Raw genomic sequence first — 18,454 nt, 5'->3', positions numbered from 1 at the left:
CACAAAAATTGTTGCAGAGCACAAACTGATGTTCTCCATTTCAGACTCTCAAAAACGAGTTAAAACACATTTTGTTGTTTAGGACAAGCTTTGGAGTTTTTAGAAATTAAAACTAATCTGTTCCAACGTGGTAAGCCAAGCGGTCTCAAATTTCAGGGGGATGCGATCAAAATCTTTCCCATCTGCCGACTGCGGTAAGTAGAGAGAAAGTTCAACTTAAATATTGGAGCTCTTCCTGCCACCATCTCTGCCTTGGATTTACGCCATCCATTTGCTGCAGAGGAGTTCGATTTAAAAAGGAAAAAAAGGGGGACAGGAAGCGATTTGACTTTTTATCGACTGTGTTTTTATTGAAAATAACCAAGCCAAGGGTCAACATCAGGCAATGCTGCCAGCGTTTGAGGCAATCCTGGGCCACAGATCAGCGCACTCCTTGGCAACAGGTCCCGTGATGGCAGAACCTAGGGAAACCAGAAACACAACATCCATGAGAAATACTCAAAATGAGCAATCTTTCACTACATTTACAGCAAGACGGGTGCTAACAGAACAGTGCAGTACAAGGCTTATGCAGTGCACCAAATATGAAACTATAACAAGTAAAAATTACTAATTTCTCAAAAGTTTCTTAATTTAATAGGTGTTCCATTCCTCATTGAGATTAATTCAGTACAAGGCACTGCCACCTCACCCACAAGAAATGGTCATGATATTCCCTTCAGCGACAACTCACCCGGTCACAGAATAGACGAAGCGAGTGCTTTTAAAGAAGGGATGGTGCGACACGACAGCACAACAGAACAGCTCTGGGCTACTCACCTTTCATTTCCCCTTTGACGTTGACTATGACCCCCGCATTGTCTTCAAAGTATAAGAACACGCCGTCTTTTCGTCGATACGACTTCCGTTGCCGTATGACCACCGCAGGATGCACTGCGAGAGCAAAGAAGAGACAACAGTAAGAAACTGACTGTGCTGCTGCTGCAAACCAACAGCATCAATGCATGTCAAGGCCCGGCCAGTTCTTCTCCCAAGACGCTGCCGCCGCGTCGAATGTGATCAATAGGCCAGCGCGCTATGAAGAGCATAACCACCGAGGGGAAGGAGGGACTTGGCCCCAGATTAAACCCCATTGACCCCCTCTGGAGAAGGCAAGCCACCGTGGCCCAGGAGCACAGCTCAGTAGCAACGCAGCACTCACAAGCTAAATATACTGTGAAGGGAAGGCAAGGGAAGGCGTTACTTTATTTTAAATTTCTACTGGGCATTCAATTCTATAAATTTGTACGTTTTTGCTGAGGAACCAAAACCTGTTTTCTCATCCATAGTTTGGCCAATTATGTCATTTTAAAATGGAAAAACATGAACTCTTCAAAAGAAATTGCATTTGCAAAACTTTTAAGAGCCATTTCATTAACTCCAAGAAATCTTTCTCTATGGGAGCATTTCAATCACTGCTTTTGTAAAAACACACACATAACAGCCACCCTGCTCCCTTCTCCCTGGCACGCTATCCATTTAATTCAGCTAATTACATTCCCCACATAATAGAGTAAACAGACTGACACAGTAAACTGGGTTTCCATTTGACGTCAACCATTCGAAAAGAAAACAAGAGTGGAAATACTTAAAATGTGCATAATTTCCACCATGTGGAATAAGGAATTAATTTGTTAGTGAGCCGGGGGAAAGTGAGGAAAAAGGAGTTGTATATTATGTACAACCCAAGTCCTGAAACCACAGTAACCCACGTTTATATTAACATTTTTGACAGTTCTACATTTCTTCTTAATTTTCATTCATTGAAATCTAATACATACATAATAGACAGCATTTCAAATGAATTTTCTACACTAGTGTTCCATTCCTGATTGAGATTAATTCAGTACAAGGCACTGCCACCTCACCCACAGAAAATGGTTATGATATTCCCTTCAGCGACAACTCACACGGCCACAGAACAGACGAAGCGAGTGCTTTTAAAGAAGGGGGACAGCCACACAAGTCCATATGGGTCTATGCGATTCACATGTACACACATACACGTCTGCATAACCCCAACTAATCATTCAGTATAAAATCAACTAATTTGCGCTGAACCACAAAACAGGCAAAAAAAAAACCCAAATGACTGAAGGCAATGATTGAAGTTTTAGTCGTACTACAACTAAAACAGCTTGTCTACATTAACTTTGTAGTATCTACAGTCAAGTGCGCGCTGTTCTAATACGGCAGTCTCACAAGACAGTCAAACAATATGGTCAGTGTTGGCAAAATAGAACACTGTCAGTGACAGCAGGCAGGCACCACTCACCCTTCTTCCTGAGTTCTGGCTTGCCTTTCTTCACTGTGGCCATCACCATGTCACCCACACCTGCGGCGGGCAGCCTGTTCAGGCGTCCCTTGATGCCTTTGACGGAGATTATGTACAGGTTCTTGGCTCCTGGATGGGAAAACAAAGAAAAAGGACAAGTTCTTGGCTTGAGTTTCGACTGGCAAATCAAGAGGGGGAGAGCTCAATCTGGCCGCCAAGAAGCAACGCTTCTCTCCTTCCCTGGCTGCAACTTGAGGACTGAACTTACACCCAAAGGAAACTGAAGTGAGCATGTCAATTTCAGCTCCACAGCCACACAATTCGTTTTGATGACAGTGCACAATACTTGTCAATTATAGTTCCATCACTTGCTATCCATCCTTGTTTTTTCTCAGTTTAAACACTATGACAGATAGTTGGATGTTCCACTGCGGATTGAGACTGTACAGTACAAGGCACTGCCATCACACCAAGCAACGGATTTCTGTTCCCTTCGTCGACAACTCACCCAGTCACAGATCAGACAAAGCAAGTGCTTTTTGAAGGGGGGGGGTGTCCCCCAATTCAATACCATTTTCAAGAAAATTAAGACCACTACACAGGGGTGTGTGTTACTTGGTATAATATCGCTATTGTTATTACATTGTTATGATGTAATGCAATACATGTACACAATGAAAGAATTATGATATTATGCTATTATAGTGAAGCCAAATGCAAACACATATCAGCATCGCCGGTGTCGTGTCAATGGGTATTTCTCAAAACCTAGTCTGCACACTTCTAAGTGTGCTCAGCCTAATTAGTCACGCCCAGTGATTGGATACTCCACAGAGTTCACCAAAGACTATCCAATCACTGTGAGTGACTAATTAGGCTGAGCACACTTGGAAGTGTGCAGACTATGTTTTGAGAAATACCCAGAATGGTGACCAACCAAGCTACTACAACGCTCGGTAGGGGTTAAGGTCATGTGAACAGCCCTTTGGTAGCTCATCTCAACGAGGCAGCACATCTCAACAGAGCAGCGGCAAGCAGGCAGTCAGGCAGGGCACAGAACCATCCCTGAATGCCCATTAAACAAGCCACATACCTGTGTTGTCCGCGCAGTTGATGACTGCTCCCACTGGGAGACCCAGCGAGATGCGGAACTTGGCTCCAGATGACCCACCACGTCCTGTGAGGAGAGGAGAGAAGACACCATCACAATAGGCACAAACACATATCACACCATATACAGTTCATATGAATTTTCTAAGCAAGTGTCCCATTCCTCATTGAGATTAATTCAGTACAAGGCACTGCCACCTCACCCACAAGAAATGGTCATGATATTCCCTTCAACGACAACTCACCCGGCCACTGAATAGACCAAGAAAGTGCTTTTAAGAAGGGGGACAGCCACACAAGTCCCTATGGGTCTCTACTCTACCTCACCCACTACATTAAGGCTAACTGATGAATACAGGCAAAATGTTAGTCATTACTCTACAAAAAATGCCAAGATATTGAGGATGAAGTCCTCCCCAATTCAGTCATTTGTAGGTATGGCTAGATGAGGTACTAAAACATTGGCGACAAACATATTACTAATGTGCAAAGAAATTGCAAGCCACTTTAGGACCTCAGCTGCTTCCTAAACAGTACTATTACCTGTCTCTAATCTGCAAAATGTTATAAACATCAGACTTGTAGACTAATATTCAATACTCACAGTACTCACCCACCACATATCACACGACTTCAAAACACCACCAATGGCCATGGTACCAAGTGACCACACACCAAGTCTATTGCTGACAACTGGTCTCCCAATTCACATGATATCTGATTCTGCACCACAACATGAACCCAAAACCAACGCAACATCAAGCATGGATACATGCCTGTCCTGCAACCACAAGGCCACAACGGCTCATCTTCCCCGTCTCTTCAGCTGCTCGGCTCTAGGCTATACATTGCAGAAAGTTAACCCTCAAAAAGGTGTTCCATAGACCTGGAACTGTTGCACACTACACGTCTATCAATGCAGGTGAAGACTGCATTGGATGTCTGATTTGCACTGATCTACCACTCGTCTACAGAACCAAATTAGCAGTACAGGTAAGCTATTGCACATTTCGTGCTACATCCTACGGTTTGAGTTTATGCTCACCGACTAGCAATATCGCTTGCTACCTGCCAAAACATTAGGCTATAAGCAGCCCTCTGCCCAAGTCGGTACCCAACACGTAAAGCAGGGGAAGACAGTCGACAACAACATAGCTACAGTACGTAACAGTTGCAGAATTGTATGTGACGTTTAGTTCAAGGCTTCCATTATCCGCATGCTCAAACTCATGCCGACCACACGCTAATGTTACTTAGCCTAGCTCCATTTGACAGGGACCTATGCCCATTGCCCAGGTGCACAAAACACATTTCCCACACTGCAAAAGTTGCTATTGTTCGCGTATACACAACCAACTCAAAAGCGACATTGCATTCACGACTGTCGTTTATTCCATATCACCGCGCGTACTTACACATTCTACTTAGCGTGTACTGCTAACAGCAAACATGGCTTCCAACTCTGTCGGCAAATGCAACTGCTTTATAATTCAAGCTCGACCATAATTTTACCAACATATACACCGATATTGTAAGAGAAATGTAACACATCCACACATATGTATTAATTTGGTTCCTTAAATGTCTTAAAAACGCTGGATGAAGATAGATTTGGATAGCGGCCTCTTACCTCTCTTAGACATAGCTGCTGAGGGCGAAAGAGGAAGGAGGAAAAGGAATGCTGGGATATAAAGTTGAGCACACGTGGCTTCCGCCTCTCGACGGTGATTCACAAGCGCTCAAAGCCAAGTGCGCACTGACATGGGGCAGAGAATACCGAAGTGTTTTCCACTTTTTGAACCATATTTTAGAAAAGAAAATGTGATTTAAAAAATATATATCACACTCCAAAAGTTATTTGCATACAGTTTTCGTATGTGATTTTGTTTAGCAGCTTTTTGGAGGATTGCATGTTTGTGTCAAAACACTGCACACTGTATTTTGCGCGTGTGTGCGCGCGCGCTTGTGTGTGTATAGTTTTTCATGTCCACTAATGTAAGCCCATTCTGCCTATCTGTTTTATTCTGCAGCCCAACTTGTGATTGTACACATGTGTCGTAATAACCTTGGCCTGGCCAAAGGTGTAACAAGCACCTCTTTTTAAATTATTATATATTAAAAAAAAAAAAAAAAACATTTGTGAAGGAATGGACTGCTCTCAGCAGGGCTGTAGTCAAGTCCACCTTTGTAGAGTCCAAGACAAGTCCAAGACCAAAATAGTCAAGTCCGAGACAAGTCCGAGTCCAAAGAGGTTAGAGTCCGAGACAAGACCGAGTCCGAAAAGATTAGAGTCCAAGTCAAGTCCGAGTCACATGTCCGTCAGTGTTAAACAATGAAAAGGATGAATTTCAATAATGTGAAACTTTGAAGGTAACCTATATGCCATGGATGTGAAGACAAACTTGTTTGTTATTGGATTTCAATCTCCACTTTAGAATCTATGATGGCCAGTGTTCTAAGCAAAATAATGAAAGACCCTGGCCAGTCCAAAAGCCTATTTGGCAAGACCAATGTCCGAATCCAAGACAAGTCAGAGTTCACACACTACCGAGTCCAAGACAAGTCCAAGTCCACAAAAAAATGAACTTAAGTCCGGACTCGGGGCGAGTCCGGACTCAAGTACTACAGCCCAGAATCCAGCATGGAACTGTCATTGGATGCCACCTGTGCAATAAATCCAGTCATGAAATGTCCTCGCTCCTAAATATTACACATTCAACTGTCAGCTTTATAATAAAATGGAAGTGTTTGAAAACAACAACTCAGCAACAAAGTGGTAGGTCACATAATCTGACGGAGAGGGGTCAGCAGATGCTGAGGTGCACAGTACAAACTTTGTAGCCTACTGTGCACCTCAGCCTCAGCATCCGCGGACAAGTCTCTGTCAAAGAGGTGGCAGACTTTCTGTACAGACAATTGCCACAGAGCTCCAAACTTCATGTGGCCTTCAGATTAGCCAACGTGCAGTAGGGCCTATACAATCTTCATGGAATGGGTTTCAATGGCGGAACAGTTGCATCCAAGCCATACATCACCAAATGCAATGCAAAGCGTTGGATGAGGTGGTGTAGCATGCTGCCACTGGACTCAGTGTAAATGTGTTCTCGAGTGATGAATTACTCTTTTCCATCTGGCAATCTGATGGATGAGTCTTGAGTCTGGATTGAAGGTTGCCAGGAGAATGGCACATTTTGGACTGCATTGTGCCACGTGTGGAATTTGGTGGTTTTGCTCCCAATCTTGTGCGAACAGGTTGGAGCGGACCCCTCTTCCAACATGACTGTGTACCAGGTCACAAAGCACATCTCCTTAAAGACATGGATGACTGACAGGAGTCATGGATGACTGGACATGAGTCTGGTCTCTGGTGTGAATGAACTTGACTGGCCTGCAGAGCAGTGTTAATTTTGTAAACCATGACTATGACTAAAATATTTCGTCAAAGCCCTTTTTTGATTTTCGTCATTTAGACTAAGACTAAGACTAAATTGGGAAGGCAATGACTAAAATATGACTAAGACTAAAATTGATTTTCGTCATTGTGACTAAGACTAAGACTAAATTTTAAAAAGCTGACTAAATTAACACTGGTTTTAAATAAAATAGAGAAAAAGAGAACCAGTGTGTGAAGAAGTTTCATTCTGCACAGTGTGATATATGTTAAAAAGAGAAGCAGTGTGCGGAGAAGGTTTATTCTGTACAGTCAATGATATATGTTAAAAAGAGAAGCAGTGTGTGGAGAAGATCTATTATGTACAGTGTTGGCTAAAATGACTAAAATGACAAAAAATTGACTAAGACTAAAATTGATTTTCGTCATTTAGACAAAAACTAAGACTAAATTGTGAAGTCATTTACTAAAATATGACTAAGACTAAAATTGATTTTTGTCATTGTGACTAAGACTACGACTAAATTAAAAAAAGCTGACAAAATTAACACTGCTGCAGAGTCCTGACCTGAATTTGATAGAACTGCTTTGGGATGAATTAAAGGTGCACCGTGTAATATTTGTGGTAGTTCATCTGCAGAATTCATGCTGCCTATTCAAAAATGTTACATTTTTCATGAATACTTACCACCACCACCAAATTTTAAGTATTCATTCATTATGACTGGGAAAATAGCACTTTTCATACATGAAAAGGGGGATCTTCTCCATGGTCCACCATTTTGAATTTCCAGAAATAGACGTTTTTAGATGAAAAACGTAGAGTACTTTGATTATACTAGTAAATATTGATTTATTATTTGGTAAATATTCATGAAAAGATCAAAATTGGTAATAGGCAGCAGTTTCAGTGAGCAACATAGTTGCAGTACCCATTCTGGCCACATCCTACACGGTGCACCTTAAAGTGTAGACTGATAGCCAGGCCTTCTCAACTAACATCAGTGTGTGACCTCAGCAATACACTTTTGGTAGATTAGTAAAAAAAATCCTATAAACCCACTCCTCTATCTTGTGGCCAGCCTACCAAGAGGAATCGAGGCTGTAGTAGCTGCAGAAGTTCAACCGGCATCATATTGAACCCTATGGGTTAAGAATGGAATGGCACTTCAGTTCATGTGTGAATCAAGGGAGGTTAGCAATTTTTTTTTAAAGTATTTTTTTAGGGCTTTTTGCCTTTATTATTTCGGGACAGTATGAGAGTAGACAGGAAATTACTGGGAGAGAGAGATGGGGGAGGATTGGGAAATTACCCTGTCCGGACTCGAACCGGGGTCCCCATGGGTGGGCATGCAAGCCCAAATGTGGGAGGCTTAGCCCGCTGCGCCCCAGCGCCCCCGGTTAGCAAATATTTTTGAGTGTATGTTGACTTAACTGACATTTATTGGAGCAAATAAACAAATAACAAGGGTACACTTTTTCAGACAGTTTTAATGATCACGGTTAGTTTGTCAAGCCATTACCATTATACACTTTAAATTATGGTAATACAGCATAACATCAATTAAATAAGAATAAAATGTTTTGTTCAAGTACAACCCTATTCCTCTCTCTCACTCAGCCACTCTCTCTCTCACTCTCTCTCACACACACACACACACACACACACACACACACACATGCACGCACACACTCGCACGCAAACACTCAAGTACAATTATATAAACCTGAACACAATACTTGTGCTAGATTACAAGCTTACATAATATGTTAACATTAACTTGGGATCTTGGGATATCACAGAAACGCTTAGTGCATCGCACAACAAACAATATTTAGGATATTTTTACTTAAAGGTCCAGTCCGCAGAATTGTTAGATGTTCATTTCTTAATGTGGGTTGCAGGTTCACAAACATTGTCTCTTATTCAAGCCCTGATAACTTTTGAAAAAGAGAAACAAAATCTTAAACATTGGACCTTGAAAAGCAATGACAGCATTTAAGCAACATAACCAGAACACAGTTAATCATTTATTAGGATAATAATAATGGGTATCACAAATCCGGGGTGCTTTTCTCGAAAGCGTAGCTGTTAGCAGTTAGCAACTTGGGTAGTTACCAAAGGGGAATTGCATTGCAAACAACAAAGTAGCTAATGCAGTTAGCAACTTTGGTTTCGAGAAATGCACCCCTGAACTGAAAGCTTATTAGGTGATCAGAACTTCAAAACAAAGGCTCACAGCTCCTCGAGACTTTGAGATGATCAGTAGCCCTTCATGAACACAACATCTCTATTTTTATTTACACTAGTATGAACATTACTTTATGATGATGCTTTGTCTCTTGAATTATGTTTTCAACCTATGTATGCTCTACTTACTTGAACTGTATACACAAGATAGGTTAATCAACTGTGTGTGTGAGAAAGAGAGAGATATAGAGTGAGAGAGAGAGAGAGAGAGAGAGAGAGAGAGAGAGAGAGAGAGAGAGAGAGAGAGAGAGAGAGAGAGAGAGAGAGAGAACAACATGAAAAAGAGCGATAGATAGAGAGTTGGATATCCAACACTAAAACGTGTCTATGGCACAGATGGAAACAAGCTGTTTGTTTGGTGTGTCTAATGTGTTTTAGCAACATATGCAGGTCCGGAAAGGGGGCGGGGGCGTGGAGCATGGCAGAGGTCAGTGCTGGCAACCATGCCCACTCAGTAGGGGTTCGCCCTGGGCAAGTCGGTTACCTTGGACCCCTTTCATCTGACCAGACTTCCAGAGTCAGGGAACATGCACACACACACGCGCGCATGCACGCACGCACGCACGCACGCACGCACGCACGCACGCACGCACGCACGCACACACACACACGCACACAAAGAAAGGAAAAAAACAAACACACACACGAACACACACACAAAGAAAGAAAGAAAGACAGAAACAAACAAACACACACACACGAACACACACACATACACACAAAGAAACAAACAAACAAACACACACATGAACACACACACACACACACACACACACACTCTCTCTCTCTCTCAAAAGGCCCTCATGTCCCCTCAGGGTATCCAGTCCAGCCTTGGTGAGAAGGGGGTCTTCTTCTCCCGCTCCCCGTTACCCTCCGGCCCCCAGTCCTGCTCCATCTCTTGGTCTCGGTCCCGCTCTCTCTCTCTCTCCCTCTCCGTCTCGCTCTCCTCCATTTGGGTGGTGGAGGCCTCGGTGCCGCCCAGCTCGTTGTCGGACTGCTGCTTGGTCTCGCAGGTGGCGTGGGGGTGGGTCTGCCAGGTGCCGTCCCGGTAGGTGCAGAAGCACACCGTGCGCTCGTCCACGCCGACGCGCTCCCCGGCCGGGATCACACGGTTCCCCACAAAGCAGTTGGGTCCTGCAGGACAAACACAACAGAGAACATTTGTATTTATTAAAAGGTACACTGTGTAAGATGTTTAGCTGTTTCTTTCCAGAATTCATGCTACCCATTCACTAATGTTACCTTTTTCATGAATACTTACCACCACCATCAAATTCTAAATTTTCATTATGACTAAAAATGGCACTGTTCATACATGAAAAGGGGGATCTTCTCCATGGTCCGCCATTTTGAATTTCTAGAAATAGCCATTTTTAGCTGCAAAAATTACTGTACTTGGGCCACACTAGAAAATGTTAGTTTATTACTTAGTAAACTTTCATGAAAAGATCAAATTTGGCAATAAGCAGACCAGTTTCAATGAGCAGCATAGTGGCAGTACCTTTTTGACCATTTCCTGCACAGTGCTCCTTTAATTAATATGTTTTATTTATACCTCTATATTTATGAATAATTTATCTGTTATTATTAATTTCCATTATGTAAAATGCTTAATTAAATTGCACTACAATAAAAAACTGCAAGGACAGGGAAAAGGTAAGGTCATTTGCCTAGGAACATTTCAGCCAATGTGTCAGTCTATCTGAAGTGACCATGTTCAGGTAAACCTCGGAGGACACATTTATCTCCTTATGTTTCCCAAGCCATATCGAACCAATGACTCATCGTGCAATAATATCAGTACTGTTCAGAATAAATAGCTGAAATACAGACTTTCAAAATGTCTGTCATGTCACTCTTGCTGCTGCTATGTTGTACACTAAATTCGTACACCTTTCAACTGATATTGTACATTTCATACTATCGTTTCGTAGTTTCCTTTGGTGTTTCATAACCAGAAGTATTATTTCAATGTGGTCTAGATCAGGGGTTCCCAAACTTTACCATGACACGACCCCCTGTATACCAGTAGATTCCAGCCAAGGCCGCCCTGACATGGGCCGTGTTACACTACACACTACTAGACTACCCTCAATGGAGTTGGCACATCCCAAAAACCCATCCAAACAAAACAGGAAATATAAGGGCCCGGTAGATCCTCCATCAGAGATACAGTAGTCTGGTATAATACAGTTCTTAATGGGCACATTGTTAAGCGTATACTTGGTTTATTTGCTCTACTTTAGTTATTTATTTTATTTAACCATTTATTTTGTTTTACTATACTTTTCCTGACAACTTCCTGCAGCCGCCACAGGGGTCCCCGGCCCCCACTTTGAAAACCACTGGCTAGATATTCTAATCTATCCCTTTTTTTTATTTTGTCCACTGTTTTGGTTGTGCATCTTCTGCAGCCTGTTCCAAATGATATCCCACTATAATATTTAGTGGCATAAACATGCCAGCATATGCTTGTCACAAAGGTCTATAGCACCAGGGATGGGCAACTTTCTTGATGAGGAGGGCCACATTTTGTCATCGCTTCCATCGGAGGGCCATATGACCACGAATCTGACGCTTACTCGCAGAGCTTGAGGAGCGGTTGGTAGCTCACTGACTTGATTTAGAAGTGATTTAAAAAAAAAAAAAATCTGGTCAATTTCAAAATTAGGTCTTACCTACGGGCCGTGCAGAGTGAGGAGGCGGGCCGTGTGTGGCCCCTGGGCCTCCAGTTGCCCATCCCTGGTCTATACATACAGCAGGGGTGGGGAACCTATGTCTCGAGGGCCATTTGCGGCCCTTGAGGCCGTTTTATCCGGCCCCCAATATAATTTTAATGTTATGCAGCTTCACATGAAATATGACATATTTTGTAAAGGAATCTTAGAAAATACATTTGCAATACAATTACCGTAAGTTACATTCCGGGGACCTAGAGAAGGTGGGGTCTGTTTTAAGTGGCTGCCTTCAATATAGGCCTCAAGTGCAGAGAGAAATTCTGGTTTGTGTTCATAGTACGGCCCTCAGAGGAATTTTACGGCCCTCGGATGAATTTGATGTGGCCCCCCGAATTAAAAAAGGTTCCCCACCCCTGACATACAGTATGGAATCTGCTCAGGTAGAGAGATGTCAGATGAGGTTATTTACTTTAAGCTGACCCTCAGAAATGTTTTGATTTCCTCTGACAGATGCAGTACAGGGGAAAAAACCCAGTCATCCATTATATAACCTGAAGTCTTTTGATCTTCTGTGTTGACTCCTTAACAAAAAACAATTCACTGACAGACTATGGTGCCTCCCTTGTCTGATGATGGCTTGAAAGGAATACGCAAAATGCACATTAACTTCAATGTTTTGATGTGCTGTTGGCTGGGTGATGATAGTAATATGAGGTTTGTGTTTTTTTTGGTGGAGATATGGTGTGTTTGTATTATACCTCCACAGACACGTCATTTTCTTTTGATCTTCTACTTCATAGCTCAGGGGCTATATTAATTTGCTTGCTGTGCAGCCCAATTGAACATTTTGATGTTGCGATGTTTTTTTTTCTTTTCCCCAATTTGGAAGTCCCTCCTTTTGACACCCCTTGAGATTGTGGAGGCTTTCTGAAACGCTACTGCAGCAAGAGCTCCAGATTGTTGTTTATCCTGCCCGTTTCAGCCTTCATTGTGAGTTGATTCCCGTTTCAACACCAATCATCGGTAATCCCCAGCAAAGTAATTGAAGGGATGTGATTGTGGTGGATTTGCTGCTGGAGTCATTGTTTATTCTTGCTTTCTCACACAAACAAAACACAAGAGCAGCGTCACACGTAGAGGCTAGGAGGCACATGCGCTTGCAAACTCTCTCTCTCTCTCTCTCTCTCACACACACACACACACACACACAGGCACACACATTCACACACAAAGGCACACTCATCCACCACACACCCACACACATGCAAATGCACCCACATGGACACACTGACAATCATACTCAGACACACACATACACAAAACACACACGCACACACAATCTGTTCTTCTTGTGCCTTCTGTTGGAGAGTGGCCCCATGCGGCTGTGTTGTGTGCTAGATTCTATTTTGGTTGGGAATAGTGGCGAGGGCCATTTAGTCTTGTATTGAACATCTCTGTTGCGTCACGCTTTTTCCACTGCACGGATATCAGATCTCCACCACAACACAACACAACACAACACAATCAAAGGGCCCTCCCTCCGCCAATCAATACAATTCCCAGAATGCCAAAGTCATTCCCGGCTTCGCACATGACTGATTAGCAGGTAGGCTAGTGTTTCTTGCATTATATAAAACATAATATAAAACAAAAGAAATAATAGAGATGTCTTCTAGAAGACCATTTTCATCTTTTCATGCAAGGGTATAATAATTATATCATTCCGTTACATAATTGCTTCCCTTGTACAGTATGTGCTGTATATTTACCAATTAGAGTGCGCCCTGCAGGCCTCCAGGCCAATAACTAACAATAGCAATGTTGTCTACTGGTGGTGGTGGTTGGGGATTTGAAATATTCATGCTCTATCGTAAATGACAAAGCAGTTAGTTCTGCCATTTCTTTTGCAAAGAGTGGCAAAGGGGCTATGATTCATAGCAAAACCTACTGTGGGAGTGATGGTATCAAAGGTAATAGCCTATTCTGAGCAATCATCAATCATCACTCATCAAGATAACTTGGAATAGCAGAAAACAACTTCTTTAAATCATTCCATTCGATATTTTAGAGCCATTGCTCATTGCCCTGTGTATCATTGCCTTAAGTGGCGATTGTCACTCACCATTCTTGCAGACAGGACAGCAGTGGTTGGGCTCGAATGTGGGGTCCACACAGTGCAGAGCAGGACATCCGGACACGGTGCAGTACACCTCCCTGTTCGCCTCACAACGGCATTTCTCACACGGAGATAGCTTGACCAAGAAGAAGAAAAGGAAGGAATAGAAGAAGAAGAAGAAGAAGAAGAAGAAGAAGAAGAAGAAGAAGAAGAAGAAGAAGAAGAAGAAGAAGAAGAAGAAGAAGAAGAAGAAGAAGAAGAAGAAGAAGAAGAAGAAGAAATAGAAGAAGAAGAAGAAGAAGAAGAAGAAGAAGAAGAAGAAGAAGAAGAAGAAGAAGAAATAGAAGAAGGAATAGAAGGAATAGAAGAATTAGAAAAGGAAGGAATAGAAGAAGAAGAAATGAAATGTTATGTAATGTTCATAATGTAAAAGAAGAAACACCCATTAGTGAGGCATCTGCTACTCTCTCAGTCTAAAAAAAAGCAGGAGTCTGGCCTAAATTCCCAATGTGCTGTTTCACTGATGTGCTCTCATCAAAATTACAAGTGTAAGGCATGTCCATGACATTTTCAACCTTTACTAAAACCAGGTCAGAGAAGCAGATATAGCCTTTCACCAGATATGTGATACGCACATTATGCAGGCCAGGGCACAGCTCTCTGTTTTAGACCTGCTCACATATGCACAAGTGGAGATCTTAAAATGAATCTACTCAGAACTGTGGTCTGCAGCTTCACCAAATTAGTTGAGCAGCAGACTTACAAAAGAAACTGATATCACTGAGAACAAAGATGTTGTAATCTTTTATTAATGGTAATGACTTTATGCTAATGCTTTTACTCCTGGCAGACATTTCATATCCAGAACATTTCTGCAGATAAGCCACTTCTATGAGAAACACTTCCAAGCACTTGTGAGTGTTCGTCTCATTACAATAATACCCTCTGCTATATTTTGTTTCCAAGCTAGACCTCCAAGTGTAAATTCTACCTCATATGTTGGCAATGTGCCTGATATTACAGTTGGCTCATTACCAAAAGTGACTGACGGGCATGCCGCACATGAGTCATTGTGGCATCCACAGCATGAGCTGTTTACATAACAGGAAGAATCAATGTGCTTACAGCTGACCCCCAGGTGGCGGGATCATCCATGGCAATGGATGCATCCATGTGTAGCCTACTACAATGTGTTATGTGTAAAAGAACAGTAAGACAGCATTCTGTTTGCAGCCTTTGAATACAAATGCAATTAGCTGCTAAAGTAATATAACATATCCCACCATCATTTTCACCCTTACAGTACAAGGGGGTGTTGTTATTGATGGAATTCACAATATTTTCTAAGTGCACATAAAAGTCAAACTGATTTTCAATCTATAAATGGTAACACAGCATCTCACCTTAAACTCCTCCAGAGGTCTGTAAGTTTTCCCTCCATACATGCAGACCTTGCTGACAGCTTCGCACACGGGGCAGCAGTTCTTGTACTTAATTCGCGTGCAGCGCGGGTGGATACGCGGGCATTTTGGTCTGACACAGATAGGTCCATCCTCGGTGCAGGTGCACGGACAGGCAGTTGGGCTTGGATAGTACACTTCTCCGATGCCGTAGACGAAACCATGATCATCAATACACCACTTCCCACGGTAGTCGCCGAATTCATACTCCAGGTCAGCCTTGGACGAGGAGTATTCCGAGACTGCCCGAGAAACGCACCAGAAGATCCCGACCGACAGACACAGACCGTGAGGGCGCATCATTGCCGATCTCAGCGCTGTGCCGGTCTGGTCTGGCAGGCGGTTGTGCGCTTTTGAGGAGAGAGGAGCCCGAGTTTATGGCCTGCTGCCCAGTAGCCACATGGATGCGACACACTACCCTGGGAAACAAACTTCCGTCCCATTGGTGGAGGACATCAAACAAACACTCTCCATTGATCATGTCAGTGGGTTACTGGGATTGGCCTATTTAAAAGTCTCTGCTACCATGTAGGAAACTCATTTAATAGACAAGTGATGAATGACATTAATAAAAAAAACATTTTCCAAACATGCTATAATTGCACCATAAGCACATAGATGACTTTTTCTGCACAGCGTATGCCAGTCATCTTGCAGACTTGAAGGATGTCACATTTTACATGAAAAACACAGCAACAAAATATTTCACAATAGAAATTACTTTATTGGAGTAATATAGTTTAACAGTACAAAAACTATAAGGGTGACAAAGGCTTGCTAAAAGGTCCAATTTCAACAAATCTAAAAAGGAATCCATGTCATGACAGATATGCAGTTAGTGACGGGATGTGAAAGTCACCTTCCATCACCCGTTTAATAACAGTGAATACATCAGATGTTAAAACAGTCAAATATCCAGCTCATGAGGTTGGGGAATTTTTTTGGTAAAATAGTCGGTAACTACAGTCCGTTCACACTAGAGATCTTCTCACTAATTTTATAATATAAAAAAGGAGGCAACCAAATATAGCATGTCAAAAAAAAGAGAGGGAGGGAGAGGGGTTAGGGCAGGGGTTAAAGAGAGAGAAAGAAAGAAAGAGGGGGAAGACAGAATGACAAAATGTGCCTAAGGCATGGAGAACAGCTGGCATGAGCCCAGAGCCCCCTGATATCAGGCCCCCCACCCCCCCTCTTCTCTTCTCTTGCATAGGGGCTGAGGAGGGCAGGAGACCAGCAGGTACACTGGTGTCACTTCCTAGACAGTTGGCACGGATCCCCACTGCTATAGTTGCCATTTCCTGAAGTGGGCGAGGGGCCTCGTTAGCCTGGAGAGAGAGGAGAGCACAGTACAGTACAGCACAGCGCAGCTTCCAAAGTCAGGTAAGCTGCTGTGTGTGTTTTGGTAATGAAAGCCAGCTCGATCTAAAGGGGGTTTCAAAGTATCCTCAGTCGGCCTGATAAAGCTCATAGGTGCCGTGAGTGAGCGGAATAAAAATTACTTTTTTAATCTAAAAAAAAGCACTCTGCTGCCCTCAGTCCTGTCTAGAGAGACGGAACATTCAGAGCTAGTCTGCCCTGCTGAACTAGTTACATAACAAACCCAGTGCTGAGTACACACCGGACCGAAGCAAGAACTAGCACCCTATGAGTTATAGGATGGCTAAAGGCATTGGCTAGAGGTGGCTGTGAGGGAGGCTAGGTTGGTGCTGCCGGGGAAAGTGGCGCGGGGGTGGTAGTGGGGGGTCAGGCAGGTAAACAGTGGGGTGCGGTGAGGGATATTATTGGAGGGGAGGTGCAGGTGGTTGCTCCTCTGGGGCAGGGGGCTCGGGGGGAGGAGGTGGTGGTGCAGCAGCAGCAGCGGCGCTGGCGGCGGCGGGGGGGGCAGCAGGGGCTTCTGGTCCTGGAGGGTTGGAGGAGGTGGTGTTAGTGGAGGGCGTGTTGGAGGAAGAGGAAGAGGAGGAAGAAGAGGAGGAGGAAGAGGAGTTGGTGTTGGTGGTGCCACTGCTCTCAGAGGAAGCAGTGCTGTCGGTGGTCCCCTCATGCGTGGTGCCCTCCACCACGGGGGGTTCTGCGCCTGGCGGGGTGGGGGTGCTCTCCGGGGTCGAGGCCGGGGCTGGAGGAGCAGCAGGAGGAGGAGGAGGAGGCGCTGCAGCAGGAGCAGGAGCAGGAGCAGGAGGAGGAGTGGCAGCAGGGGTGGGGGCTGGTGGCTGTGACGGAGGTGCTGCTGCTGCTGCCGCCTTGTCCACCGCTGCCTTGTCCTTGTCCTCTACCTCGGCCGGCTGGCTCTCGCCGGCGCCACTCTCGCTGGGGGGGGCCTCATCTGCAAGGGCGAGACCGAGAGAGACCCACAAATTATGCAGATGCAGCAGCCAGCGGCGGATATCTGCTGGACCTTGCGATCCTTTATTAATGCACTAATTAAAAGCTCTAATGCACCGATCAAAAAACTTTATGTCAAACTGCTGGGATGGGACTTCCAATATCTAATTAGGCAGGGGCTAATGGGATGATGCATTATGAAGCTCTGAGACTGAAGACGCGCGCACACACACAGGCGCACACACACACACACACACACACACACACACACACAGGCACACACACACACACACACCTCTTAGTTACTTAATAGCAATCTCCTTTTCATCTCCCTTTGATGCCAAGCCCATTTACATGATGAGAGTAGTGCCACAGTGTTCCGCGATATGGATCCTGAATAACTAAATAAGCAGGGAAACTAAACGGCCGACTGACTGAACAGCCGACCGACAGAGTGAGAGTGAGAGAGAGGCCAGACAGATGTCCTGTTGATAATTCGGTTCTGTAATGTGCTTTTAAATAGCCATTGCAGTTCCTGGCCTGCATCTTCTGAGACCAGTTATTACGGAAGTGCTCCGTCTGCGTCCTCTGCTTTTTAAACCCAGCCTTAAAGGAACAGTCCACCCTTTTTTGATTTTCACATATTTGCAGTATTTTCTAGCATTATTCATGAATCGATGTGCATGTAATTTTCTTCTCTGTGTTTCCATTGCCTAGTTTAACAGTATAGCCAAATTAAGCGTAGCAATGCAAGTCTATGGGGGCAAACAAAACATCATCAAATGTACTTATAAAGTACTTTAAAATTAATGTAA

At 43.7% G+C, this 18,454-nt stretch overlaps 3 protein-coding genes across 10 annotated transcripts in view; all 3 read right to left on the bottom strand.

The window, feature by feature from the left end:
• Positions 1-323: 323 nt before the first annotated feature.
• rpl23 (ribosomal protein L23) lies at positions 324-5,169 on the bottom strand. The gene is made up of 5 exons (XM_063190022.1): positions 5,055-5,169; positions 3,408-3,491; positions 2,315-2,443; positions 820-933; positions 324-461 (listed from the first exon to the last, which is right to left on the bottom strand). Exons 1-5 carry the CDS (start codon positions 5,065-5,067, stop codon positions 379-381), a joined length of 423 nt encoding a protein of 140 aa, XP_063046092.1. The 5' UTR covers positions 5,068-5,169; the 3' UTR covers positions 324-378.
• A 4,196-nt stretch (positions 5,170-9,365) lies between these two features.
• Positions 9,366-15,623, bottom strand: si:dkey-283b1.7 (von Willebrand factor C domain-containing protein 2-like). Its single transcript, XM_063218328.1, has 3 exons — positions 15,264-15,623; positions 13,867-13,996; positions 9,366-10,200 (listed from the first exon to the last, which is right to left on the bottom strand). Exons 1-3 carry the CDS (start codon positions 15,621-15,623, stop codon positions 9,878-9,880), a joined length of 813 nt encoding a protein of 270 aa, XP_063074398.1. The 3' UTR covers positions 9,366-9,877.
• Positions 15,624-16,021: 398 nt separating this feature from the next.
• The window catches only part of smarce1 (SWI/SNF related, matrix associated, actin dependent regulator of chromatin, subfamily e, member 1), a 15,338-nt gene continuing 12,905 nt past the window's right edge, over positions 16,022-18,454 (bottom strand). For all 8 annotated transcript variants that reach the window (XM_063190059.1, XM_063190050.1, XM_063190095.1 and 5 more), the window contains one exon: positions 16,022-17,640. In XM_063190059.1, coding sequence (XP_063046129.1) covers positions 17,099-17,640 — 542 coding nt within the window. In that variant the 3' untranslated portion in view covers positions 16,022-17,098. The remainder of the gene's footprint in view (positions 17,641-18,454) is intronic.

The sequence above is a fragment of the Engraulis encrasicolus genome, chromosome 2 (assembly GCF_034702125.1).
Source record: "Engraulis encrasicolus isolate BLACKSEA-1 chromosome 2, IST_EnEncr_1.0, whole genome shotgun sequence".
In the NCBI taxonomy this organism is placed as follows: Eukaryota; Metazoa; Chordata; class Actinopteri; order Clupeiformes; family Engraulidae; genus Engraulis; species Engraulis encrasicolus.
Note: the sequence above shows the minus strand (reverse complement) of the source record. Positions and strands in the feature narration are given on the sequence as shown.

Coding starts and splice junctions, on each gene's coding strand:
- rpl23 (XM_063190022.1), bottom strand. Junction 2,444..3,407: donor CAACTGCGCGGACAACACAG/GTATGTGGCTTG, acceptor TTTCCCATCCAG/GAGCCAAGAACCTGTACATA. Junction 462..819: donor CGTCAAAGGGGAAATGAAAG/GTGAGTAGCCCA, acceptor TGGTTTCCCTAG/GTTCTGCCATCACGGGACCT.
- si:dkey-283b1.7 (XM_063218328.1), bottom strand. CDS start 15,623: ATGATGCGCCCTCACGGTCTGTGTCTGTCGGTCGGGATCTTCTGGTGC. Junction 13,997..15,263: donor GACCTCTGGAGGAGTTTAAG/GTGAGATGCTGT, acceptor TTCTTGGTCAAG/CTATCTCCGTGTGAGAAATG. Junction 10,201..13,866: donor CTGTCCTGTCTGCAAGAATG/GTGAGTGACAAT, acceptor TTTGTCCTGCAG/GACCCAACTGCTTTGTGGGG.